The 27,870-nt window shown below is 41.4% G+C and overlaps 1 protein-coding gene and 1 long non-coding RNA gene across 3 annotated transcripts in view; one reads left to right on the forward strand and one right to left on the reverse strand.

The window, feature by feature from the left end:
• Positions 1–27,870, forward strand: part of LOC137151453 (uncharacterized) — a 99,713-nt gene that overhangs the window by 41,922 nt on the left and 29,921 nt on the right. The window lies entirely within an intron of this gene.
• Positions 758–27,870, reverse strand: part of CRLF2 (cytokine receptor like factor 2) — a 30,098-nt gene continuing 2,985 nt past the window's right edge. Inside the window, exons 3-9 of one of the 2 annotated variants that reach the window (XM_067545718.1) lie at positions 18,857–18,968; positions 17,718–17,893; positions 16,222–16,361; positions 15,058–15,220; positions 8,777–8,891; positions 4,681–4,765; positions 758–940 (exon numbers count right to left, since the gene is read on the reverse strand). In XM_067545718.1, coding sequence (XP_067401819.1) covers positions 833–940; positions 4,681–4,765; positions 8,777–8,891; positions 15,058–15,220; positions 16,222–16,361; positions 17,718–17,893; positions 18,857–18,968 — 899 coding nt within the window. In that variant the 3' untranslated portion in view covers positions 758–832. Of the gene's footprint in view, positions 3,151–4,680; positions 4,766–8,776; positions 8,892–15,057; positions 15,221–16,221; positions 16,362–17,717; positions 17,894–18,856; positions 18,969–27,870 lie in introns of both variants that reach the window. The other variant, XM_067545717.1, reaches the window with a different exon arrangement.

Below are 27,870 nucleotides of genomic sequence, written 5' to 3' on the forward strand. Positions count from 1 at the left end.
TGAAAAATCACTTGTACTGAAAAGGCCAGCATGTGTATGTATAAGAAAATCAGCTGGGTTAGGGTACATCTACACTGACGGCGGCAAAGTCGCTGCCGTCAGATCGACCTATTTGGATCGACTGAGCAGTCAGTGAAGACCTGCTCAACCGATCCAGAAGTTGCCAGAAGTCAACGCAGTAAAACCACCCCCTCAAGTGGCATAGTGCTGCATCGCTGGGAACTCGGTTCCCATCAGCGCAGTGCAGTGAAGATGCCATGCAGAAGGGAAGCACAGCAGTTGACGGGAGTTACGCAAGCTACTCTATGTAGCTTGCGTAACTCCCGTCAACTGCCGCCGAATCACCAGATAAGTGTATACTAGGTCTTAGTCTGGGGTGGCCCCTGTTCCCAGCCAGGACCAGATTTAGTGACAAGAGACCCAGGCGACCGCCTGGGGTGCCAGGCTTGAGAGGTGCCAGACTCGGGGTGCTGCTTTCATTGTTAGCGGCCAAAGGGAAAATAGAATGAAATAAAATGTTTCAGGTATCCCTTATGTGGGATCCCTTATTTTTCACTAACCTCCTAGAATGTTTTGGATCTTTGTAGAATCTTATGGAAGCTTCCTGACGTTCTAAGAACTACATTTTCCTTGAACCTCCTAGAATGTTGTCAGCAGTGCCCTCGCCAGTATATAAGGGGCAGGGCAACGCCAGTCAGTCAGTGAGATGTAAGAATGAACTGAAGTAAAGTGATAGCCCAACTGCAATATTGTGAGTCTTGTTTTATTGTGTAATTGTGAAAGCGTACTTGTGTTTCACACCTATTAAAACATTTTGGTATTGTACATTTTCTTATTTCCCCTCCCAAACTGTATATGTGACACATCTTGGGCTAGTCCTCAGGCACCTCAGAATGACTAATGCCTTCTCACATTGAACTGTAAGAATCAACTTCAACACCTGTAAGAAAAAAATATTTTTGTTTCTTAAATCATATTTTTAACAGCTTTATGTCTAGATGCGTGTGGAAGACAGAAATTCTGTTTCAAAAAGGATTTCGAGATTTAAAAATTTTGGTTTCATTCTGAATCAGAATAAACACCAATATTTATAACTAATGCAAAATGGAAAAATCCAAAAACAACAAATGGTTTCAAAATGTTTTGTTTCTATGATGACTTTTTATTTTATATTGTAACATATAATATAATACAACATAAAAAATTGAAAATGTAAAGTCATTTCAAAATTTAAAAAATGATTTTTTCCCCCCTGAAAATGTCAAAAGATGCCATTTTGACATTGTTGGGACATTTTTTTCCTGTTTTTTCTCCACAATAAAAACAATGAGAGTTTTTGCTGTATTCGGACTAACGAAGCTACCCCTCTGGAACTTTTCTCCACCATGAAATTTGAATAAAATCAACATTCCTATTTCAATGGCACTTCATTGTCTGACAGAAAATCACTCCACCAGTGTTTTTCTGACCAGCTCTCCGAATGTCCTTATTCATGTATAGATCTAACCACACAATGTATTTACGTTCTAGACCTTGCTTCCCATTTTATTGTTTTGAAGCAATATTGGGTCAGATCCTTAACTAGCGTACATTGACGTAGCTCTATTTCCATACAGTAATGTCAATTTACACTTACTGAGAAGGTAGCCCAACATATTAAACCTTGGTGTAACTACATTGCCTTAAATAGACTTATGCCAGGGATGAATTTCACCCTAGATGTTTGACTACAAAGTTTTCTTTAAAGAAGCATGCACATTAAATGATGTAGGAAGATGTACAAAACACAGTTGGGAAGAATCTAGTGGGTTTTTCCTGAGTTTAAAATCTAATGAAATGAAGTTAGAAAGCAAAAACATGATATATTCTAACGGAAGTTGGAACACATAAAAATAAAGGCTGTATATGTAATATGACCAGGAAGTCTTTAATAAAATCTACATTTGCTGAATATGCTGAAAGAAGGTGTAAAATATTGAGCAAAGATGAGACTTTCCCAGTCAAGTCAACCCACTACTAAGGGTAAATTACCCCTTTTGTCGAAAAATATGTGTCTGTCTACTATAGGAAGAGAAATATTTAAGGGCTAGATGCTAAGAGCCTGATCTTGCAACAAGTCCCACATGCACGGACTTCTTCCCCTGCATGGAGCCCTAGTGAATTTGAAAGATCTGCCCGAACAGAGCTCGTTGGAGGATCAGGACCCACTGTGACTGTACAGCCTCACTATAATATTCCTGAGAGCAGATTCTGCTCCACTGGGCATGGTGCAAATGTTTACTTCCCCCCTAGGAGCTGCTGGAAGCATTGTACTTCAGGTAGGCCGGATGGCTCCTGGCTTGCAGAGAGTGCACAGCTCTTGCCATCTCCTTTGGAAAGGTGCCATATGCACTTGGCCATGTTCTGTTACCAGCTGAGGAGGAGAAGGCAGGTTGGTGGTGCTGCTCTATCTCTTACATTTTCTGCCTACTTGGGGAGGATAGTGCTGTTGTTTTCACTAACTACACACAGTCTGTGCACTCCTTGAGCACCAAGACTGGGATTGTGCTCAGCTCTCAAAAGGTAAGCAGTGAATGAAAAGGACTCCTTGAATGCTCAGGTCCACATCATGCAGGACAGGGCTCGATTTAGGTACAGAGATAGACCCAAACTAGAGCCCCAAATCCAAATACACCTGAATTCCCATGCTCTTTTGTTTCTCTAAGGGCCCTGCATAGGTCATGCTTAAATTCTGGGAAAATTCCAATTCAGATCCACATTGGATTGTTTTCTATTAGGCAAGCCTAATCATTACTTTTCACTGTACTCAGCTGTTCCTTTAAACTCATCAGGATCCTCTGTACCTTTTAGCAACATCATATAGTCCTACTGTATCATAGAGTTTCACAAGATGACATACATGTCATCATTCATAAAAAACTTGAAACTCTCAAAAGAAACTGTATCACTGGCTGGTGGTGTCAGGCTGGTTTTATGAGCAGAACTCAGATAATCTCTTTCATTCATGTCTGACAATTCACAAAGCTTTTCATTAGCTTCCTTTTTAACATCCTTCTCCTCTTGCTCAGTTCTCTCCTCAATGATGCACTCATGTTCTACACATTCCATCTTTGTTTGGACCATTGCGTTGTCAGTTTTGTCAATCCATTCCTAGGAGAATGAAATGTTGTTGATGTCAGCACACTCCCTAATTTCATTTGAAAACAAACACAGCTACACTGACCTCGACCATTCCTCCAGTAACAACATCCTCCCAGGACCAACCACAATTGGGGGATGTTGGAGAGAAAGAAATAGCAGGGCAAGCAGGAAATAAGACGAAAGCAAAAAACATGAATGAACACAAAGAACAAAAACTGCAAGAAAATTACCACAGAGGACACCTTCAATGTTCAATGTACAGTGACAGGTGGCTTCAAAATACTCTTTTATCCCCTCCTATTTGTCAGGGTTTTGCAAATCGTTTGAGCCAAGTCCTGAGTCGCTTAAAACTCAAACTGACTTTAGTGGGAGATTTGACTGATTCAGGACTTCAGGATCAGGCCCTTTATTGTTATTTTGCATTGTATTATTAATTATTATTTTGTATCTTTTATGTTGGGCAAGACCATTTTTGACTGACATGTAAAACATTATTAGTGTTTTTCATTTTCATCACTGTTGTGAGGCTGGTCCACTAGCTATTATATGTGAGCCAGTGAATATTCACAACTATTTTGCCAGGCTGCTTTCAGATATAACATGGTCTAAGTGGTCGGGTGTTGGGCAGATTCCAGGATATTCAAATAACAAATGCTCTTCATGTAGAATGCATACATTTCCACTTAATGAGAAGCAAAGCCAATATGTATTCTCTGTCAAGCCATTTGAAGACTTGCTGTTTCACAGCAAGGTGTATGTTAAACCAGTGGTCCCAACCCCGTTTTAATGTGGTCACCAGTGCTGGCAGTACACTCACTGAGGCCTGGAGCTGAAACCAAAGCCTGAATCTCACAGCCCAGGGCTGAAGCTGAAGCCTGAGGGCTCAGCTTTGGCTGCCCCACCTGGGGCAGTGGGGCTTGGCTTTCAATCCCCCTTCCCAAGGTCATGTAGTAATTTTTTCTTTCAGAAGGGGGTCGCAGTGCAATGAAGTTTGAGAACCGCTATGTTAAAGGATTGGAGGGTATAGTAGTAAACCAGGCAGGCTGGGACGCCATGGCTAGTTTTATAAAGGACAAAGGCTTTTGTGACAGGAGAGCTGGAAAGAGGATAGTACAATGATCTGGCGTGCTGTGATCTCTGCTTTTCATGCTGACTACTATTGCCTCATTCTTACCCTGTCTGTCTGTATGTTTCCACATATCTTGTCTTCTACTTTCATTGTAAATTCCCCTGATCAGGAGCTGTCTTTGTACAGTCCCTAGCACATTGATACCTCTTCTATGATGGGGGCTCCTATGTGATACTACAATACAAATAAGTAATAATTATAATAATAACAATAATTAATAGTTCTTCTGTAAGACCAGGTGGTCAAGAAGTAGAGTGAGAGGCTGCTTTTGGATCAGAGAGCCCTTAGTTTAAACTTCAACAGAGACTGCAAAGGTAGGTTGCATTTTTTAAATTACATGCAAGATATGATTGTTGTGTTAGCATGAATGCAACCTCACCAAGGAAGTTCAGGAGTGCTTGGATATTTACCTGGAAGTTTCCATTGTGATCATTAAAGAGATCAGAAAACATATGCTTTGGATCTGGTATAGCAGGCATGACTGACTTCTGAAATCTGTAAATAAAACAAAACAAAGTAAGCAGTCAATTGCTCTAAACTCTGCCAGCTGGTGACAGTCCCCAAGGGATTATTCACTGGCTGGCAATTACCTAAGCACAGAATATCCTGCTATTCAGAGTGGCTTACACGGAATGGATAGAAGAAGAAAATCTGGGCCTATAACTTCTGTGGGCTTTTCAGTAACATGTATCTCCAATAACGTGACTGTGATTCAACTGCATGGGGTTTTTCAGACAAAAAAAGCTGATGCTGTGGTTTTGGCAGTTGGAAGCTTTTGTAAGGCTGCAATGAGTGGACTGTAGATTTAAAATGATGAGCACAAACATGTAAACCACAAATCTTAATGTTGGCATCGTCTTGTATGTGCTGACATTGCTTATCAGTGCCACAGAGACCAACGCCAAGATCACCAGGGCTTTGATCTTGTCCAGTACTGAGGCAGGCAGTTGACTGAGAAACAAAGGAGTGAAAGTCAGTTTACCAGCAATAGGAAAAAAAATCAGACTTAAAGATTTAATTTGGGCTCTGAATAGGAGCAGTAAATAGAGTGGAACAGACAGCATTTTGCCTTGAAAAACTGTCTTTTAATTTCCTCTGGAAAACTACTCTTGTCCTGACCTACGTAGGCTTCGTAGGACTAGAAGGGTCACTTCTGCACCACCACAATCACCCTATTAGTCCTTGAAAATGAAAGGAATAAAAGTCTGGGGAAGTATAAGGAAGGGAAGCTCTACGGTATGGCATACCTGGAAGCCTGAATTAAGGTATTGGCTTCCGACTCCTCAGCAGCTACTAAAGCTGACTTCATTATCAGGTAAATAACTGAGTCCTTAATAGTCTGATCTGGAAGTCATAGCCAGCGATAGCATGGGAGTTGAAGGTAGCTCCTTCCTGGCAGCCAGTGCTCAGACAGGATTCTACACCTGGTAACCTGAGCAACTTCAAGTTCACATCAAGAGGGGCTGCAAGGTCACTGTATGGAATTTCATAGTTACTCCGGGAAAGAGTTAGCTTTCAAGGACTACATTCCTCTCCCAGCTCCAACATTACTGGAAGGCTGGGCAGCAATTCAGCTGTGAGAGGCTGTCTTCTTTCTACTTTATTTTTCGGTCATATTGATATTTGGAAAGCGATGATTTGTGTTATATTAAATGGGCAGATGGGGCCCTTGACAGTCAAGCCTTCCAAAATAAAGCCGTTAACTGTCTTATTATTATTTGTTATACTGTATAGGCTAAGAGCCCCAGTATTGTACCGGGACCACACTGCATTAGGTGCTGTTCAAACACAGGACAGAAAGACAGTCTCTACAGTGCTCTCTCCTCTTCCTGGCTTCTTAGGGTGAGTCTACACTGCAATTAGACACCCCCCTCCTCCCCCCGGCTGACCAATGCCAACTGACTTGGGCTTGTGGGGCTGTTTGATTGCACTGTAGACTTCTGGGCTCCAGCTGCAGCCCCATCTCTGGGACCCTCCCACCTCCAGCCCAAGCCCAGAACTCTACACTGCAATGGTGTGTGGAAACCCAAGTGGGCACACTCGAAAGCATGAGAGTCCTGACTGGCTGCGTCCCGAGTGGTTCCAGAGCACTGTTCCTGGGGGACTCTGTCACAGCCTGCCAACATGTTTTCTTTCATGTAGCCTTCCCAGCCTCACCTCCCATGCTTCCATTCTTTCTTACTCTGCTGCTTTGTCGACACAAGACAGTTGTCCTACTTAAACTTAAAATCACTTTTTAAAAATAATTTGCTTAAACCAATGCATGGATTGGATGCTCTAAATTCAGTTTAAGGGCGGCTTATTTTGGCTTAATTTAAACTGATTTCTAACTGATTTGAGCTAGGCCAAAATAAAAATTTCCACGCTGGGCTTTGCACCAGTTTACCCTAATTGTGTTTAGTTAAAAACCAATGCAACTTCCTAGCAATGTGAGTACACAGTCAGGATTCTGGAAGCTTGTACGGCCTGCACTGAAACCTATGCTGCTCGGTCTACACCACTAGTTTTAGCAACCTAGTTAGATTAAAGCTAGCATGAGAATGCCTATCTGAGCTGCAAATCACACCTTTGATTGCAGTGTAGCCACAGGTTGAGTTACTTCACTAAACACACTTCTTCAAGGAGAATTTTAGTCTATGGTCATATATATATATTTGATGAAAGAGAAAAATGGAACTATTTGTATTCCTCAAGGTGCATACATTATTCACCTAAACACATGATCTTTTTGTTTTCTCCACCACCCTCTCCACCTGTACCCTGTCCTATATTTGTCACCCTGTATTGTGCTTGTCTTAATTTAAATTGTTAATTGCCATGCAGAATGCTCATGCTATAGAAATAAACAACAATAATGAATATTCTCAACTGCAGCTTCTTTAAACATGACTCAAGCTCCATAATAGCTATCACCCTTGCAACCCTTTTAATATTTAGTACTGTAACTCAAAAAAACAACAGCAACAGTCGGGACCTGGCAGATTGATCCCATTATGTTCTCCTTAGAATGGTAAGCCTGAAAGACCATTAGCAAGACAGAATGCTCATAAAATGAATTTTCTTTTGAGCTCTCACAGCGTTTCTAATTATGCTGCTTCCAACAGCCACTGAAGTGCCACAAATTTTCAGTTTTGGTTTCTCACTTTTCTTTCGTAATAGATCAGATGAGGCAGAAAGGCAAGGGAGGAGGGTTACTGAGAAGAATCTAGTACCAATGTTTTATAAATCCCAGCCAGGAGATGTTATTTTTAAACTATCTTTACAACTTATAAAATCGAGAGAAAAGCAAATGCAGATGTCTTGGGGCTTTGATCCCACATTTGTCATTCAAGCAGTAATGTAAGTAAAGATTATTAGAGTAATGCATTTTCCACCCAAGGGTCTCAAAGTGCTTTTCAGGTAGCATTTACAGAATCTTCACAACATCACGGGGAGGTTACAGAAGTCTTGTTAAGACCACTTAACCGGTGAGGAGACTGCCACCTACTTTACCTCTCCCACCCCTGTTCCTCTATCACCGTTTGAAACCCTCCCATTTAGTCACCATTTACACCTTTTCATCTTTTACCTGCCTCCTTCTCTTGGTCATCCGTTCCTCCACTACCTCTCCATCTTCCCCTTTATCATCTTTTTCACTCCTTCCCTTTACTTTTGACATGCTTTCCTCTTTTGTTACCCTGCCTTTCTCACTGTTCCCCTCCATCACCCTTCCAAGTGTCACTCTTCATATAGAAGGAGATTTTCACCTTCTGTTCTTAATTCTTCTAGTAGAAAGTATGGCTTGGTCTACACTTACCCCGGCGATTCGGCGGCAGTTGATGGGCGTTATGCAAAATATGCAAAGAACTTGCGTAACTCCCGTCGACTGCTGTGCTTCTCTTCTGCACGCCGCCTTCACTGCACTGCACTGACGGGAACCACGTTCCCGTTGACGCAGCGCTACACCACTTGCGGGGGTGGATTAACAGCATCAACTTCTGGATCGACTGACTGGGTCTTCACTGACCATTCAGTCGATCCAGATAAGTAGATCTGACGGCGGCGACTTTGCCGCCGTCCGTGTAGACATAGCCCTAGTGTCTGCAACTGAAGGCGCTCCCTGCTTCTATGGCAATGAGATCTCTGATTACACACACTCCAGATATGTGTTCTGTACAGGGCTGGCAACAGGAAACTAAAGAGTGAGTGACTGGGTCTGCAGATTGTAGGCTGAAGGTGCCAGAGATTTTTCAGTTGGATAATGATTCCAGAGCACCATAAAAAGCAATAGGAGAGTATAAGACTGGGAAGTATATTTAATTACTATTTGTATTCCAGTAACACCTGCAATGCACTAGGCACAGGGCACAACCACAAGGACACACAATCCCTGCCCCAAGAATTTGCAAACTAAGAGGTCAAAAACAAGTGATAGTAGGAGAGGGATCAAATCAAAATATGCATATTTTTACATATGTTGTATTATCATGACATAAATATCAGTAGTAACCAGTAAATATCACTTACCTTTGCCACTTGCACACAAAAATCAGGAGGAAGAACATTACTAGAAGGACTGCCAGCACAGATAGTAAAAGGATCACCTCATTTGACAGAGAGTTAATATCATCAGCACATGAATCTAGAAGTAATAAAAAAAATAACATTTGAAAAGTTCATGTTTGTTTATCATCAAATGTTTCTATAAATGTAAATTTATAAATGTATCTATTGCAGATGGTCCCTTTAAAATAATAGCAATGTAAGGAAGAAACAAAACAAACTAAAGTAAGTCTGCAAAAGAAAACCACGTTTTCTTCACTCTTGCAATGAAATGCCTTCTTGTGATGTTAGACAAGGTGGGTGACGTAATATCTTTCATTGGACCAACTTCTCTTGGTGAGAGAGACAAGCTTGCAAGCTTACACAACACTCTTCAGGTCTGGGAGACTAAGGCTATGTCTATACAACTTATGTCAGCAAAATTTATGTCATTCAGGGGTGTGAAAATTCCACCCCAGAATGAAATAAATTACACTGAAATAAGCACCTGTGTGGACAGTGCTATGTCAGAGAGAGAGCTTCTCCCACCAACATAGCTACCACCGCTTGTGGGGGGTGGATTGATTATGTTGATGGGAGAGCTCTTTCCTGTCGGCTTAAAGCGGCTATACAAGAGATTTTACAACGGCGGAGCTATATTGGTACAGCTGTGCCACTGTAAGGTCTCTAGTGTAGACATAGCCTAATTCAGTGTGTCACTGCTAAATACAAGGTGGAATAGATTGTTTAGCATAAGTAGTTAACACGTTTCAAGGTACCATTCAAGGTGAAATGGTCCATTAACATGCCTCCAATCATAGGGAGGAAAGGCAGGGGTGGAGAAAGTAGCTGGGGATGGAGGACAGTTGTTAGTGGGTTATAGATTGTTGTAATAATTCATAAATCCAGTTTCTCTATTCAGTCCATGATTTTTAGTGGTTAGCAAAGTTATGAATTTAAGCTTGGGATGTTATCCATCGGAAATAGCCTCATGTGTGATTAAAAGGAGCTCTTAGGGAGAAGAATCAATGGGTACTGACTCTAAGAATCCTTTGGGGGTATTCAATATCATGTTTAACAAATAGTATCGATTAAACAGTAATGCAGTAATTATAGACAACGATGCATGGCTGCATGTTTCTACTCGCAATTGCCAAAAAAATTACCAAGTTTTTACATATAATTCAGGCCTTTTATTTCTCAAAAACAAACCAACTAAAAAAATTCAGATGTTTCATACCTAAACCCGGAAAGGGTTAGGAAGAAGAGTAATGGCACATAGTCTAATGCAGCGGTTCTCAACCGGTGGTACTCGTACCACCGGTGGTATGCCGAAGAACGCTGGGTGGTACGCGATCTGTACCGCGCCGCCGAAGCCGCCGCCGCCGGAAGGGCCCTCCCACTCACCCTTGCGAAACTCTGCGGCCGAAAAGGGGAAACGGCGGAAGGGTTTCGGCGAAGGGCATTGTTCCGCCATAGCCCGCTGCGAAACCCCGCTGCCGCCGAAAGTCCCCCCCCGCTTTTTTTTCCCGAGTGGTATTCGGGTCAAGTGGTCAAGACCTGACTGTACCTGACCCAAGTACCACTCGGGAAAAAAAGGTTGAGAACCGCTGGTCTAATGCATTTACAATCCTCCTGGAATTCGCAGTTTTCCTTGTGGTTATAAGCCTTTATTGTGCCTACCTCACAACTTTAACTTGAGCAAATAGGGCTAGAGCCACTGAGGGACTTAGGTGTTGCAATATTCAGTGTCACAACATCTAGCTTTTAGCTGCCTAGAAAATCACAGGAACACACTGCAATTTACAAAGGCTGAGTTAGAGGCCTAGGTTCCCTATATAAGAAGTGGGGAGAAATATGTGCCTTAGGCCATGTCTGTACTGACGGCAGCAAATTCGCCGCCGCCAGATCAATCTTTCTGAATCGATTGAGCGGTCAGTTTAGACCCGCTCAATCGATTAGGAAGTTGATGCTGGTAAACCACCCCCTCAAGTAGCGTAGCGCGGCGTCGACGGGCACAGCGCAGCGTAGGCACCTCGCAGAAAGGAAGCACAGCAGTCGACGTGAGTTATGCAAGCTACTCTGCGTAGTTTGCGTAACTCCTGTCGACTGCTGTCGAATCTCCAGGTAAGTGTAGACCAGGGCTTAGACTGTGATTCACAAAAACTAGCATCCTAGGTAGGGAGCTGCCTCAGTTAGCTAGAGAGATGCTGGAAAGAGAGGTGTGTGGTAAGCTCCACTTTTCTCCTACAGCTAGGTGCCTAAATCCAGGCTGTGTCCACCTATCTCTGGTAGCAATTCTGTTGCAAGTCCTGGAGTTAGGCAAGTTTGGAGTCAGGCACCTAAGGACCTTTTTGCAAAGTTCACAGGAAAGAGGAGCAACTCCCTGATAACTTTTAGCCCAGTGGTTAGTGTATTCACTTGGGATATGGGAAACCACCAGTTCAAGTCCCCCCTCCACCTCATGAAGAGAAGGGATTTGAACAGAGATGTCTCACCACTCAGGTGAATGCCCTAACCACTGGCCCAGGGGATAGTTTGATGTGGGGATCTGGCTCTCTTAATCTCTCCTGTTGAAGCTGTTGTCAGTTAGGCCACACACCGAGAGAGCGAGAGACCAGACAAACATGAGAATGACTCTATAACCTGGCGGTTAAAGCATACGCCCAGAATGAGAGAGACTCAGGCTCCAGTCCCCTGCTCCAATGACTCTTTAAAGAGTTATCCACAGTGGAACAGCTTCAACAGGAGAACCACATATCAGAATATCGGATAGTTAAGTGTTTGGGGCAATCCCACTGAGAGGTAGCACAGGCCTGTTCAAATCCTTTTGCCACAGCAGGTGGAAGGGGAACTTGAACTCAGGGTCCCCCACATCTCAGGTGAGTACCGTAACCATTGGGCTAAAAGTTATGAGGGAGGTCCTCCCCGGGCTGTTGTGTGTGAACTTGCCTGATCCAGTAGGTAGTCTCTGAGCATGCCTACCAACTCTGGCCTTACACGTGAGTTAGTTGTCCAAATGTCTGTCTTCCCCTAGCTCATAAATTGCTCTGGCGCTTCAGCAACAGATAGATGTCCAGACTCCTTAAGTGAGGCAGCTGTGCATAACCTCAGAGGCAGAAACATAGGCACTGACAGAAAGTCTTACTGCAAAAACTTAGGCACCAAGTGAGCTTAGGTGCCTACAGGGTTCAGTGGGAGTTTTGTGAATCACAAAACTAAGACTCAGGATCCTAAACCCAAGACTTAGGCACCTAAGCACTTTTGTGAATCTAGTACATGAGCTCCTGCTCTACCCAAAGGCAACATAAGAAATATATATTGAAATTATTTATTTGTTCCTATTTGAATAACTGCATTGTGGGTAAAGTTCCATTTTCACACCCTACACAGTGACAGAGTTTTCCACCTGTCCATTTGGTGCATAACCAAAAAAGCCACAAGGAAAAGTGATGATCTCTCTAGAGAGTAATTGAATTCAGGTCTTGTGGAATGTAAAGAGACTGTTCTTGGCTTGCCTTTCAGATGTTATTTAGTTTGCAGGCACTGAAAACTTTGGCATGGTCCCAGAATGAAGTCCTGGTCCCATTGAAGACAATGGGAGTTTTGCCATTCACCTCAGTGAGGCCAGGATTCCAACCCTAGTGTTTCATGTGTCCACAGGTAAGTTACTATCCCCATGTGTCAAAGTACCCATATCTTTTGGGGGAGTTAGAAAGCCTAGTGGATGGCACCTTGTGGAGATCTAGTTTGAAGGTGTGAGGACCGCGTGACTGCTTGTGTTTCTGTAACTACAGCAGGTCTCTCTATTGATTCATGATACTCATTGGGAGTATTACTTTCCAGCAAAGGGATAAGGGATAATCCAAATCTCATTAAAGTTGAGGAAAAATGTCCTGTTACTTAACGTAGTCTGTCTTTGAGACTATACCTAGAAGAACGACGCACAGGATGGCACAGGGGGTCTTGTTAGATCCAATGCTGCTGCTTGATGTTCATGTTGCAGCTGTTGTTCATTGTGCTTGGTAAGGAATGTGCAAAAGAAAAGGTCAGAGACCACAGACCTAGCCATAGACTTGATTTTCTGGTGTGCACTCTAGAAGGCACTGCCTCTTGAGACCACCAGACACTGAAGCTGGTGCAGCAGGTGGTTAGTTGGTGCTGTTCCACCAGTGATCTGTGAGCTGCACTGTCTGCCTGTTACTTTGTAGGTGGAGTATGAAGTGTTGATTTTCTCTTACAAATCCTTAAAAGTGAGCTGGCTTTTTGTGAGACACTTTCTCTCCCCCTACACTGGTAGAGTTCTCTCATTTTAAACATGATGGGATTGCTGGCGGTGCATTTTCCGTGAAGGCCTCTCAACTCAACACTCAACTTCCCTTGGCCTGCCAGGACCTGGATCTGTTAACCATCCAGACATACTGTAAAGTCCCTGTTTCCTGAGGGTTTAGGGAATGGTTGGCTGATGGTTAAAGGTTTTTAGTCTTAATTGCTTGTAGGTATTTCAATTTTATTTTAATTGGAGGTTCTTGTGGTATTCAATTCTATTTTATTCCATTACTATATTGCATTATATTCTTTGTATTATTCTCATAATTATAGTGATTATTGGATGTATAAACTATAGGTAAATTTCCCAGCGCTACGGATAGGCACTTTGCATTTATTAATCAAAATAAGTAAATAAATAATTAATATTGAGGAACCCTGAAAAGTTCTATCAAATGGAGGTGTCAGCAGCATATATATCATACAAACTAACCAAACAAGGTAGACAAAACTGTGGGAGAAAGGCAAAATTATTATCTAGATCAAAAAACTTAAATCATACAGTGTTATGTATATGAGATCTCAATGGCAGAGAAAACATCTTTTCCTTTTTCATATATATCTCTGTCATTGAAAAATTGCACACAGCATTTGAAGAATAATCAGTGAATCAGCTTTGTGAAATTCAATAGAGCCTAGCACAGTTGTAAACTAATGAGGAGAGGCTGAGGGAACTAGGTTTGTTTAGTCTGCAAAAGAGAAGAATGAGGGGGGATTTGATAGCAGCCTTTAACTACCTGAAAGGGGGTTCCAGGGAGGATGGAGCTAGGCTGTTCTAAATGGTAGTAGATGACAGAACAAGAGCAACGGTCTCAAGTTGCAGTGGGGGAGGTCTAGGTTGGACATTAGGAAAAAGTTCTTCACTAGGAGGGTGGTGAAGCACTGGAATGGGTTACCTAGGGAGGTGGTGGAATCTCCATCTTTAGAGGTTTTTAAGCTGCAGCTTGACAAAGCCCTGGCTGGGATGATTTAGCTGAGGTTAGTCCTGCTTTGAGCTTGGACTAGATGACTTCCTGAGGTCCCTTCCAACTTTAATATTCTATAATTCTATGATTAATCTCATTTAGGATATCTAGGTGCTACTGTAATACAACTAATAAGGAAACTTTACAAAGCCTATTTGTTACTGGGTCAAATCATTATTTGCATGGGGCATCTAAAGGAACGTAGATATGAATTGAAGACATATGAGAGGGCACCAATCCAATTTGAACTCATGAATCAAGTTATGCTTCAAAAGACTATGAATTAACCTGATCCATCCATCATCATCATCATGGCAAATTCCAAAGGGACGTATCCTTTATAGATTGAGCACCACCCAGATATATCTTTATCTAGTCCTTTATGTGGTCTAGCTGGATAGTCAGTTTATGTCTACTGCTGGCAAATCTATCGTGCCAACGAAGTTTTTGGTGACCACATGATTGTCAGATGTGTAGCAGCATTCCTTGGTAAGCATGCTTTGTAATCATTGGCCTTCCATCCTAACAATACATCCGTACAAAGAAAGCCACTGATACCAAATTAGCGCTGATGGGGATGGTTGTTGGTTTCAGCTTCAAATATCCTCATTTCTGATCTTCTTCCATGTCATGACATCCCCACAGACGTCACTGAAGATCCTGCAACATGGCAGCAGCTACTGCTATATAAATATCCACATCTTTTTAGCATCCTCCAGCAATGTCTATGACTCTTCCCAACCATTTGACAAGTTCGAGGGAAAGTCTCCACTTCCTTGTTAATGTCTCAAATCAACAATGCACTTCCTGGCAAAGGCCAGAATATTCAGTGTGGCTTTGGACACGGTTGTTCCACTGTTGACTAAATCTTTACTTTGAATTAACCTAGTGCACTACTTAATAACCCCCTCCCAGCCTACCCTCCTTTGATATCATTTCCTGCTAAGAATATGAATGAAGCTTAGAATTTACCTAGTAAGTTGCCATTCCTCCAAACTGTTACTTCTCCCCATTCACTGACATAAGAAACTCTATTGCAGATGGGTGCAAGTCTTTCCAGTCTGAACCGGAAGGAATAGCACTTTTCTGGATCGAATCCTTGCTCTTCAGTTTTGCAACATTCAGATTTTCTAGACTGGACAGGAAAATATTTGATCATTAATTATTATTTCCAACATATATTTTCCCTCTCAGAGTATTATACTATATCACTGTAATAACAAAGGTAAGAGATGGGCTGACACAAAACCACAGATGAAAACACACCTTGAATTTTTAGGAGGTCTGGATCTTGAATGAATTTTCCTGGTTCAGACCCCTTTCTAGTATTAAACAATGTTACAGTTCAGACATATCGTTCTATGTTACATTTATGCCTCAATAATTATTTACAGTGAAACAAAGAAATTTAGTTTTGGTTCACAAAGTATACAGAAGTTACTTATGAGCCCAGAAAAATTAATTCCATGAAACGAAATTGAGAGCTGGTTAATATTTATGTTCTAGATAAATAAAATGCCCGGAGCATTGTCTCTTTCCCATCTCCTATTCTCTGTTGTCTTCTTTTTTTCTCCCATTTTTCGTCTTTGTTTCCCATTTATGACTCCCCTCCCCACTCCCATTCTTTCTGTTTTGCCTTTCCTCTATGTCTTCTTGTCTTGTGTGTATGCAGTAAAGTGTAAATCACTGGAACCATGGCCATTCACTGGAATGCTGATATTCAACACACATTAGATATCAGGATTCTAGCGAATTTTAAAGCTAAAAAAGATGGGGTTTTTACTGGGTGTAACTGGTGTAACTAACACTTATGAGGTAACCTGAGGTAAAAACACAGTGAAGTCCGGGGAGGGGGGGAGTAGAAGACTGTTTACCTTGACAACTTTACCTCACTTTAATTTAAAGTCCCTGTCTTTGGCCTGTTTTTACCGCAAGATAGCACATGTGTATTAGTTATCCCAAAGGAAAAAATGCACTTTTTTGCAGTGAAGACTAGCCCTTATTCTGCTGCCAGCCCATCAAGTGTATGTTAATAGGATGAGATGGGTCTGCTGGGAAAACCCATGCTTTTTGTTCTGTGGAGGAGCCACTCCCATCTCTTTCCTGTGTTAAGTGAGAATTGCAAACTGCACCCACCTGCCATTCTTTGTCATACTTGCTTTTATACTGAAGTTCAAGCATCAAGCACCTCACTGATGTCTTTGGTGTATTATATTCTATAGTAATTCTATCACTTTTCCAATGAAAGGTTACGTTTTCAGGTGGATTGGGTTTTACTGAGGAGAAAATAGATATAAAAATGAACCACTATGACTCACTTCAAACTATCACTCCCACCCCCTACCCCCAAGACTTCCTGGAAATTCTTTAGACTGTCATGTAATTCAGTCCGCTTAGAAGGTTCACTTCCCCAGCTGACCTGTTTTCTGAACATCATAATGTAATTCAGACCTGTGGCATCATTCATTTGTGCTATTCTAAACTGCCATATTGTTTCAACCATTATGGGCACAATATTTTGAACCATTTGGTTGTTTATCTCTCAGCAGTGGAAGCTGAATCTTTATGGGAGTTGGTGCATATCACCCCTTCCTGAAGTACATTAGTGCACCCTCTCTTTTGAGACATGCTACCCGTAAAGAAATCTAACTATTTCACTCCCATTGCTGTGGTATCGGAGCACCTGATAAATATTACTGAAGTTTCACAACAACCCTGTGAGGAATGAAGTATTATCATCTGTGTTTTAGGGATGGGAAACTGAGGCACAGAGCTCCAGAGTGACTTGCCCAAAGTCTCACAGGAAGCTTGTGGCAAAGCTGGGGATTAAACCAGAGTTCCTGAACACCTCTCCAGTGCCTTAGCCATAAGACTAGCCTTCCTCCCAGGAAGCTTCCGTAACATGCTCAAAGTTTAGAAGACATGCTCAATGATGCTCTGTAACTAAGATTTATTTTATTTTATTAAGTAATAATTCCTTCTATTCTGTCGGTTTCTTTACAATAATTGTCTTTATATATTGAATCCATAATATATATCTACTTACATAAAACCTATAGAGATGTAAAAGAAATAGAAATGCCTCACTCTTACTCTTCCAATGCTTTCTCACTGTAACCTGTTGTCATTTTGGCATTATGATATAATATATTTGCCCTTCCGCAATGAAAATGGAAGCATGGCTTTTTGAAACATGAGAGAATTTTCCAGTTGTTGTTACGTGAATGTTTACATATTCTATATTGTAAGCAATATTAAATACTTCAAAATCCAAACATATCTACATTTTTGAGTGTTTAAAATCCATATTTGGATCTGAATTTTGGGGCCTGACCCCATCTCTTCTCAGTGATCCCACAGTCTTTATTCAAAATGAGTAGCTCCAGTGAAGACAATGCAACCACTGAAGTGAACACGTGTTGAAGCAGCCTCAGTATACCCAAAAGAGAGAATAATATTCTATTTTGTTCATCCTGATAATGCTTTATACACTGGACTAATTCTCCATCTTCCTCAATGATATTTTATACTCTGCAGTAGTTCTCTCTTTTCATCTCAGACTAAATACAAAAGATCATTGAAGACACTACCATTACCAAGGAATTTGGTAGTGTCATTGCACACTCACTTACTGAAGAAATCAGATTTCAGTGCTTGATTGAAAAGCAATTCACTTCCATTCTTGTCCTTTATAGAGACGTTAAGAGTGATTCCCTCTGTCTTAAAGAGACAGCCAGAATTGTAACCTTGGTCAAGTATATAGTTGGGGCATTGCTTCCAAACTCTATTTTGACGATCTGTGCCAAATCTATAAGTAAAAACAAAATAAAATTAGTTAACACAGTTATTATGTTATCTATTGAATTATGTTATCTATCTATTATGTTATCTATTTTTGTCACTTTAGCTTATTAAAATACTTCTCCCACACGATATTTGCATGGAAGATTTATAGGTGGAATTTTCAAAGTGGAGAAGAGGAGTTCAGTACCCAACTCCCATTGCCTTTCCAGTCATCTGTTCATTACAATTTGAAAATTTCAGGTTCCTTTAATATTGTTTTTTCTAAGAAGGGAAGGGTTTCTGTTTCTGACATTCACTGTTGGATGAGATATCCTATTTCCACATCATACTACTGGAAATGCTGTCTCATATACCCACTAACAATTGCGTAAACCTCATACTGTCTGACTTGTCACTAACCCAGGAGCAATAAATGTTACATTTCCACTTGCAGAATCAACTGATTGCTTCACAGCTCTTAATTAACCAGCAGCTAAAGCAGTGTGAGTGTGTGAAAAATGGCTCCAAATGTTGTGACACACTAGTTGGCATCAGAAGAATGACAAGACTGAGGGTGTAACCACTTGCATGCTGCTACGTATTTGGTCGATCTGCTGATTTATTTGGAAAATATGGTTGTGGTGTGAAGTGAACATAAACAAGTCCGCATGTTGGAATGAATCAAATGTAAGCATCTCTTTCATTTGCAGGCATAGCTCAGACAACTTGGACTGAGTGAGATGTTTGAGGGAATACCTACATTGCAATTAAACACCCACAGCTAGCCCATTTCGGCTGACTGAGGCTTGGAGGGCTTGGACTGCGAGGCTGTAAAATTGTGGTGTAGACAGGCTACTGGGGCTCTGGCAGCCAAAGTCAGCTAACATGGGTTAGCTGCAGATGTTTAATTACAGTGTAGACATACCTTTAGAATCACTAAGCTAAACAATTAAACAGGAGGAAAAGGATAGCCATTGCCAGTACTTACTTGTAAAAAAAAGTCACATTCCTGTCAGGGAAATAGTCTTTAGCTGCCCATGTGATCTGCATCTGTTCACCATTGAAATTGACTGTTGTGATTTTGAAGGTTTCTTTCAGACCTGTCATGTTGCAATGACAAACAAAATAATTTCAACCCCAGAAATCAAGGATATGACCACCCATTCGTTAAGAGATTAGTAATTCCAATTTAAATACTCCATATTCACAGATGACAGAAAAACTGAGAAATGATGTGAAGACTTGCAAGGCAGGGAAATAAGACTAGAGAACCTAGAGAGGTTAGAAATATGGGTAGAAAATAATAAAATGGCATTGAGATTGGAAAAATGAAAAACAAGGCCACTGCAGAAATATAATCTGAAACAATGGGAGGGAGAAACCTGGGGCACAGTACCAAATTAATTACACCTAGGGACTATTAGGTCTGGTCTAAACTAAAAAGTTAGGCCGAGCCAGTTATGTCGCTCACAGTGTGAAATATCCACACCTCTGAGCAATGTAGTTAAGCTGACCTAACCCCTGGTGTATATGGCACTAGGCTGATGGAAGAATTTTTCCATTGACATAGCTCTTGCCTCTTGGGGACGTTGATCACCTACACCGATGGGAGAATCCCTTCTGTTGGCATAGGTAGTGTCTGCACTGAAGCGTTACAGCAGCACATCTGCAGAGATGCAACTCTGTCACTGTAGCATTTAAAGTGTAGACAAACTCATGGTGAACAACAATAGTTAGGAGTCTGCAATGCAGTGTGGCAGCACGATAGATCCGTATATATGTGCAGAGACATCACTCACAGCAGAGCAAGGAAATGTCATTCCCTCATTATACAGCTCTGGCATGAGCACCCTGGAATATTTCGTTTTGTTCAGTGCAGCTCAATACCAGAAAGATGCCAACAGATTAGGAGGAATTCAAAAGTAGCACTAAAAAAATATTAATTATTTGGGAAAGAAGAACTATGGTCCTGATTTCTTCACTCACACCAGCTTTGAACAAGTGTAACTCTGGATTTACTCCAAACAGGCAGCAGTCTGAGAGAAATATCAGATGTTAATTTGGGTAGCTTGTGGGCCTGGACTGAAATTCAGATTTGAATAGGTCTTCATATCGAGCCAACTTTCTGATATTTGGCTTCAGCCGAATAATATTTCAAATAACCTGCTTGAGGTGGAATCATTAGAAAGAGGTGCTGCCTCCATATAGCATATGCAGCATTACTGATTTGGCAATTTTTTATCCCTCTCCTTCGGAATTACTTTGGATAGTGGCCAGATTTGGATCAGCGAAAGAGAAGGAATGTTATGGTTTCTCCTTATGGCACTGGTCACTTCTCCCTACCTCCTTATGTCCTGGTCAACTCAGAGCATCTGACTATCCTCACATTCTCTTCTCTCTCCCATCCTCCTACTCCCCCTTACCAGACATCCCTCTTGCTCAGATTCCAGGCACCCGACAAAAGCCAATGCTGTTTCGAGTTAGTCAGGATTGATCAGAATACCACAGTGGTACATTAAGTGTATTCCTCATAGCTTGATTCAGGAAATAGATAAACAGCTACAAATGTCTGAAGGATTTCAGGAACCAGAGGAATTCTTCTGGGTTATACAAGAATAATAACTATAGGTAGTGGAATGAAACCAAGAGTAAGAAAATGTATGCTGAATATCTGAAACAAATCTCCTAAAAATGAGATTTGTAGACTGGAGGTTCCAGTTCAGAGTCATTTTAAAATATTTATCACAGAATACAAGAAAATCACTACAGGGAACAATTCTGCAGTAGCAGAATACAGATGATTGGGCCTGATCCTTATTAACCTAAAGGCCACTTTACACTTCTCTGGCAGTGTAAAAGGGCCTTAACATAGGCATAAATTATATTGACACCCACTATATTTATATGACTAGACAAGTGTAAATTAGCCTTACTGTACATGAGAATAAGCCTAATTACCTGGTAGTCTGTTGCGTCTTTGCTTTACACAGCATTAAGAATATGATGAAAGCATCCGGACAGAGATGAGTTCAAAGTAACTGTGTTTACTAACTATATACAAGTATACAAGGCCTAGCTACATATATACACTGCTACTCAGTTACAATCAGGTGGCTTCTAGTCAGAACATTTTCGATTAAATTAAATATTGTCAAAACTGAAACGTTTCATGTAAAACTTCATTGGGAAGTTGGGTGGAGAGGAGGTTGGGGTGGAAGACAGAAAGAGATTCTCATCCTCTGTAGTCTGGTGGTTAGGTCTGTGGCTTGTGAGACCCAGATTCAAGTCCTTCCTCTGACTGATTCAGAATGATTAGGGATGAAAATCTCTGCTTTGACTCAAGCAGAGCAGGGACTTCAAGTGGGTGCCTTAACCACCAGGCTATAGATACACACACACACACACACACAACTGAAGTCAAAAAGTTTAGGTTTGGATCTGAAAACAGACACTTCATCACAAGTCCATTTTTTGCATAAATGTTCAAAGGGTTTTGTGTTCATTGCAGGGAGGAGCAAAATCACATTTAAAACCTCTAAAGCTGCTGAAAAATAGAATTTTCATCCTCCAGTCCACTCTATCTGCAACGGAAGACCCACTAGATGGCTCACGGACTATTTAAAGGGATATTACCCAATTCCTATACCAAGGGTCCCCAAACTTTCAGCTGCCAGGTTCAGTCTTCCTCTTATGGTGGGCCAGAGCGGCTCCCCGTGGCCAGGGTGCTGTGGGGAGAGGGGCCGGGGGAAGGGGCAGGGATGGGAGGGAAGAGCGGCCGCCATGCAGCGCTGCTTGGGGCCGGCAGCAGCACAGCTCTGGCCAGTGCACTGGTAGGTCCACGTGGGAGAGGGGCAGGGGCAGGAGGGGGGAGCAGCCGCCGCCCAGTGTTACCAGATTTGCCCTTCACCTTAGGGTATGCTCATTTATTAGGGTTACCTTCCCGGAAGGAGGTGTGATTCTATTAATGTACTGCTTGTGTTACTTGTGTGTTCATGTGGCTACAAGCCCACTCCCAATGGAGATATCCTGCAGGACCTAAGGTTTCCAGCGCTGGGTTTCTCCAGCACCAGATTCAAATAAACCCCCCACAGATACACACACATTCTAGATTAACTGAGTGCGTCTGAGCGGACCGGGCTATCAGCACTCTCAGCTGATCCCTTATGTGTCCCTGAACTCAGCAGGCTGGGTGACACCACACTTTCAGTGGCCACCTTTATATGCCCCTTTGCACCGCACCAGAAGAGAGCACACTTCTTGAGCAGGCTGAGTCCAAACAGCACTTTTTGGCTGCCCCCCTTATTTGCCCCCGGACTCAATCAGGCTGGGTCAAACAACACTTTGAGCCACACCCTTATTTGCCCCTGGACTCCATCGGCTAGGCAGAGCAGCACTTCTCAGCTGTCCCCTTTACACCATAATTGTTCTAGCAATAACCCCCTTGGTGAGCAAACCCCATAGGATTTTTGGGCACTCCAGAGATCTTTGGCTTAGGTAAGAGAAGCATTACTGTAGAGCAAGAAAGGGACCAAGAACACAAAGGAGTTTGGAGAGAAAGTGGCAACCAGCTTGATTATAACAGTTGTTTTATTGCTAGGTATATAAAACTTACGATACTAATAGTAATACCATACAACGAGAAAAAAACAATCAAATGCTTACAATACTACACAATTACAGTTGGGGTATTGGAAAAAGCTATTCCAGGTTTGATTACAAAAGTAGAAAGTTATATCTGGACTAAGACGGAGACAGAGAAAAAGTGTGTTGGGGAAAGAAAGGGGGGGGGGGGCGGTCTCACCACTCCATGTAGCTCAGAGGTTCCCAGAAAACAGGATGGTCAGCTTAGGGTCTGGAGCGCTTTGAGTCAGGCATAGTCCCCAGCATGATCAGTCAGGAAGAGGGGAAGTTACAGTGGAACTGATGCAGCATTTTGGATCCAAGCATAAGAACAGGGGTTTGAACTTTGATAGGGGGTTTTGTAGACACCTGGTTTGTTTATGGATAAACAACGTCTGGACAAAAGGAGCTGATCATTCCTGGCTATGGACAATGTTCCTTGAGAGAGCTCACAATGCAACCAGGATTCAGTGTTTTGCATATCAATGACTAGAATGGTCTGATAACTGCAGAGCTGGATGTGTACAGGTGTTAGTTCATTTACATCAAGAGCAGAGATCTCCCAACATGCAGTGCATCCCTGCTTTGGCAATCCCAGAGTTCAGTGCGTTCCCGGCTTTACCAATCCCAGAGTTCAGTGCGTGTTCCATCTTCGATGTAGATGAGGCTTCTGTTCTCCAGTGAGGTGCTAATTGAGATGCCTCCGTTTTACATCTTTGATGTAGATGAGGCATGGGAAGTTGTATCACCCTTGATGGGAGGGTTTTAGTTGTGTCCACTGCCTTTTCCTATTGAGATGCCTTTGGTTTCGGGTTTAAGCAGCCTTTGGTTTCTGATTGAAGCAGGGGCTGCGGGGGGGATTCAGGAGAGCCAGAGAGAGAGTCGGGGTTTTGTGCCCTGATTTCCCAAGAACACAGAGCTGCTAGGTAACACCAGCACTGCTTGGGGCCAGGAGCAGGGCGCTGGGCCCATGTGGAAGAGGGGTGAGGGGAAGAAGCGGGGCCAGGAGGGGGGAGCGAGCTGGTCAAAATGTGTCGACAGGCCGTATGCAGTCCATGGGCCGTAGTTTGGGGACCCCAGTTCTATACCCTACATATTCCATTACATCTTTGATTTTTATGGGCCAGATTCACATATCCTTCTAATAACCTTACACTGTGAGGAGGATAATTGAAATCCATGTGATGCTTGCAGAGTAGGGTAATACTTTATGTGAGCAAAAGTATCACTATCTGTCCCTAAAAGTCAAAGATTCTGTGAACAATTAAACAAAGTCGTAGTGTGCTTTTACTTACTTTTCCCTCGCATTTCTTCTATTAAATAAAGCTCCCTTATTATTTCATTGTAAAAAATAGAAATATCATATATATCATGTATACAGAGCACTGTACATCTTGAAGTCCCTTTCCACACATTAACTCATTAATCTCATTAAGAATAGCCCTTAGAGGTAAGCAAATAAATATTATTATGGACAATTTTTCATTCTCTAAAACAAGTAGGAATCATTAACTTTCATGTGTTAGAGTCATAAAAAGCAAACTGAATATTTGCATAATGCACTGTGTTAGAAATAATCAAACACGTTGTCCCGGGGGTGGATTGCGGAGACGGAATCTTTCATTGCCTGCTCGTTCCACCTCGACGCTGTGGGTGAGTAACAAGGGTGTTACTTTACAATTCTTTTATGCATAACAGTATGTAAATGTCTACATTTCCAGCAACTCCCCATAGACCCTTATTTGGTTACACTGACACCTATAAAATGAATATTAACAACTACATAATGAATTCAATTATACCCGTCCCTGTTTGTTGTTTACAGGATTACCATACAGAAGTCAGGCACATCACCTTAAAACCTATACATTTTACACTAACATTCTTTGAAGTAAAGGCATGCTGGGGGAGAAGGAAAATAATGCTTTCTTCCCACCAAAAGACCTTGCACAGAAATGGCAATAGACTCATCTCCTGCGCAGATGGCCAGGAAGGGAGGAGAAGAAGAGAGATAACAGACTCTAACTAAAATTCACAACAATTAACAGAAACAAGGTTTGCCCTTGCCTTGACTCCATTCCCTGTAATTTAGGCCTGATCACTTGTCCAGCTTTTAACTCTTTACTCTCCTACACACTGAGTTATAGATAAGCATAATGGCAGGCAGTAAAGAACTATTCCTATCATTATGGAGCATTTGTATGTTGGGTCCAAAATGACTCTGGAATACCTTGAATCCCATATGCTCTCTGCTGGATATGTGTCCTTGTCAAGGCAAATTACTTCTTCCAGACATATTTTGGCCTATGTCATCACTTTTGATTTAGATAATAATTATCTTAACATATATTATGTATATGTTTACATCTAACTTTTTCCATGTCTAGTGAAGCTTTTGTTACGGAAGATATTATGTACAGGCCTTATCCAGAGTATACTGAAGTGAATAGAAAGACTTCTATGGGCTTCAATGGGCTTGTATCAGGTCTTTACTTACCATAATATTTAGGAACAAATATCCATATAGTCGTTCAGTTTAATTCACTATCATCGACAGTGCTGCCTACCTTCCAATCTCAGAGCACTATTAAAATATTTATCTGTACTAGCGTATGTCTTAAAAAGCTCTGTAAATCTTTCCCACATATATTTCACAATTTTCTTTGAATATAGTCCCTCTCTGGCCTCATGTTTGTTTAGTTTGTTTGTTTGTTTTTTGGGGGGGTTGGTGCAATTTATATTTATAACATTGAAAAACGTCTCAGCCGAGTGTAAAAAGCACAAAAAAACACCAATTGTTATAGATCCTTTAAAATTCAAGTCATTTTTCATTCTTGGCTTGAAACAGCAGCAAAATGTCATTTCATTATGAAAAAATGTTTTATGCATCTAAAGAGTGGCCCGTTTGAACGTGGAACTAATTAATCAAAATTCACAATTTTACTCAGAGAGGTAAATGTCAATTACTGAGAAATATCCAGCTACTGAGAAAGACCAAGCTTCAGATACAAAAAGCCATTATAAGGCCTGTTGGTCTGTATGCATGTGAGACCTGGACATTTACTCAGAAGGAAGACATTCAGCTAAAATGCCTTTGAAAATAAAGTGCTGAGATGAATTTTGGGGCCGGTAAGGGAGAATGATGTGTGGAGAAGATCTACTAGGGAGCTGTGAGAGGTCCGTGAAGAACCCAGTATAGTAAATGTAGTGAAATCCCATTGACTCCAGGGGGCAGGACACGTAGCTAGGACAACAGATGACCGAGTGCCTAAGTGCTCCCTGGAAGGACGTCATATGGTATCCAATCTCATGGCCTACCAAGGAGAAGATGGTGGGATAAAATTGAGCAAGACCTAAGACTAAAAAACTCTTCATCTGAATTACCATCAGTGGGGAAAATATGCTTTTGGCAGAAAGAGGTGTCAAAATACCTGCCATGAACTCCTTGTGTGACCTTGAGCGAATCACTTACTCTCTGTGCTCCAGTTTCCCATCTGTAAAATGGAGATAAGCATACTTTTCTACCTCACATGTGTGTTGTGAGGATAAATCCATAAATAATGGTGAGGTACTCATTTATTATGGTGATGGGGGGTCTATATAAATTTAGAGGGAAAGAGAGGGAGAGAAGCTTACAAGCTAACTAGACAACATACAGTTAAAGGGGAAAGACGAGAGTTGACAGGGCTCAGGAAAGAAGCATGTTTGCAGGAGGGGAAGTTCATTATAAATTGTTCTACAAGAAAGACGTTAGAGACTATGAATTTTAACTCTCACCGAGTTCCAAGTGGTTAAATGCTATTACATTGAACTATTTATTGAACTAACTTCTGGTGGTGAAAGAGACAAGCTTTTCAGCTGCACAGAGTTCCTAGGATCAACAGTTAAAACAACACAACTTTATGTCTCTTTAGTCTTTCTGATTAATTCTTCAGAATGTAACGACCAACACACTTTTTAACCCACCTTCCTTATAGCACACTTTACTTACACTTTTCTTAGATTGATATGGAAGCTGTTGGAAACAGTGTGAATAATACTGAACGGTATTGGAACTGTGAGACATAGCACAGTACTTTTTTTTTTAAGAGAAGTACAAGTATGGATTTCTTTATGTACACCTGAGAAATATTGTTCATGGCCAGATGTGGACATTTTGATGTTAATTCCCCTTTAAACATGTGGTAACTATCAGTACATATCTGGGAGCTTTCTCATCATTTTACTTATGAAAAGATGCCAAATTGGCATTTAATCCTTGGTTTTATTGGTGAGATTACCAATGAAGATGCCAACTCTAGCGCAGATAATGATAGCTTTTTGTGATGTGGACATGTGCATTGAGAACTGGATTGGAAAATGTAACTCATTTCACTTAGAGCACCTCACAGGCATCATCTGCTAAGGGCATTTGATTACTGCTGACCTCCTCTCCATACTAACCAGTGACTGAGAGGCAAAAGGGTCTGTAATCTCATTATCAATTTCCTGAACCAGCCTTTATGGATTATGGATTAGAACTCTGGGATTTTAACATCTGTATTTGACATCTAGCAAACATGGTAATTGATGTGTACACCTTATAAATACATTAACAATGAACAGTGACTAATGAATAAAAAGAGAGTGGGGGTCGTAATAAATTATCTGGTGATGGTAAGAACCCTCTGATGTACTATAATTTCTAAGAGCATCATAACAGATAACAGATGACCTAATTTAAAGATTTTAAAATAATGTATTTCATTACACAGAACTGATATAATTTTAAATACATTTTGTTTGATTATTACAGTATGCATTTCTGGTGGGTAAATGAACTTCAGATTCTGCACTTTTTTGTTTTGCTTTAGTAATTCATATAATTCACAGCCCTCTCTAATATAGTAAGTGTTCCAGAGAAGGGACCAGAGACCAGATCCTCAGACTCCCACTGAAATCAATGGGAGTTAAATACCTTTGAGGAGCTGAACCCATGCTCTTTCCTTAAGTTTCTGGGCAGTATAGTATGCCTCTTTACAAAATATTAATATAAAATTATATTCTATTCTATTCCATTTATTAAAGATTTTTAAAAGATCTTTTAAAGGTTGACTCAGATCAGCATCAAACAGTTTGGATTCTTCTCCATAGCTTACCTGAACATTGGCAACCCCCTCTGATGCCCCACACTTCCTGCCCCTTTTGCTGCAGGATGCTTATTTTCTTCTAGGGGGAGCAATGCAGTTTTGGAAAAAGAACCATCTTCTGCCTGTCGAAAGTGGCTTTCATGGGAGTGAAGTCAGAGAGTTTTAACTTTTTTGGGGGGGCAGAGCCCAGTGATAAAACAGGGGATATTTTCCCCCCTTTCATAGGCTTTCTGATTCCAAGGAAGGTAAATGG

This window comes from Emydura macquarii, unplaced genomic scaffold, assembly GCF_026122565.2.
Source record: "Emydura macquarii macquarii isolate MOO-44397 ecotype Brisbane River unplaced genomic scaffold, CSIRO-AGI_Emac_v2 contig_1070, whole genome shotgun sequence".
Classification (NCBI taxonomy): Eukaryota; Metazoa; Chordata; order Testudines; family Chelidae; genus Emydura; species Emydura macquarii.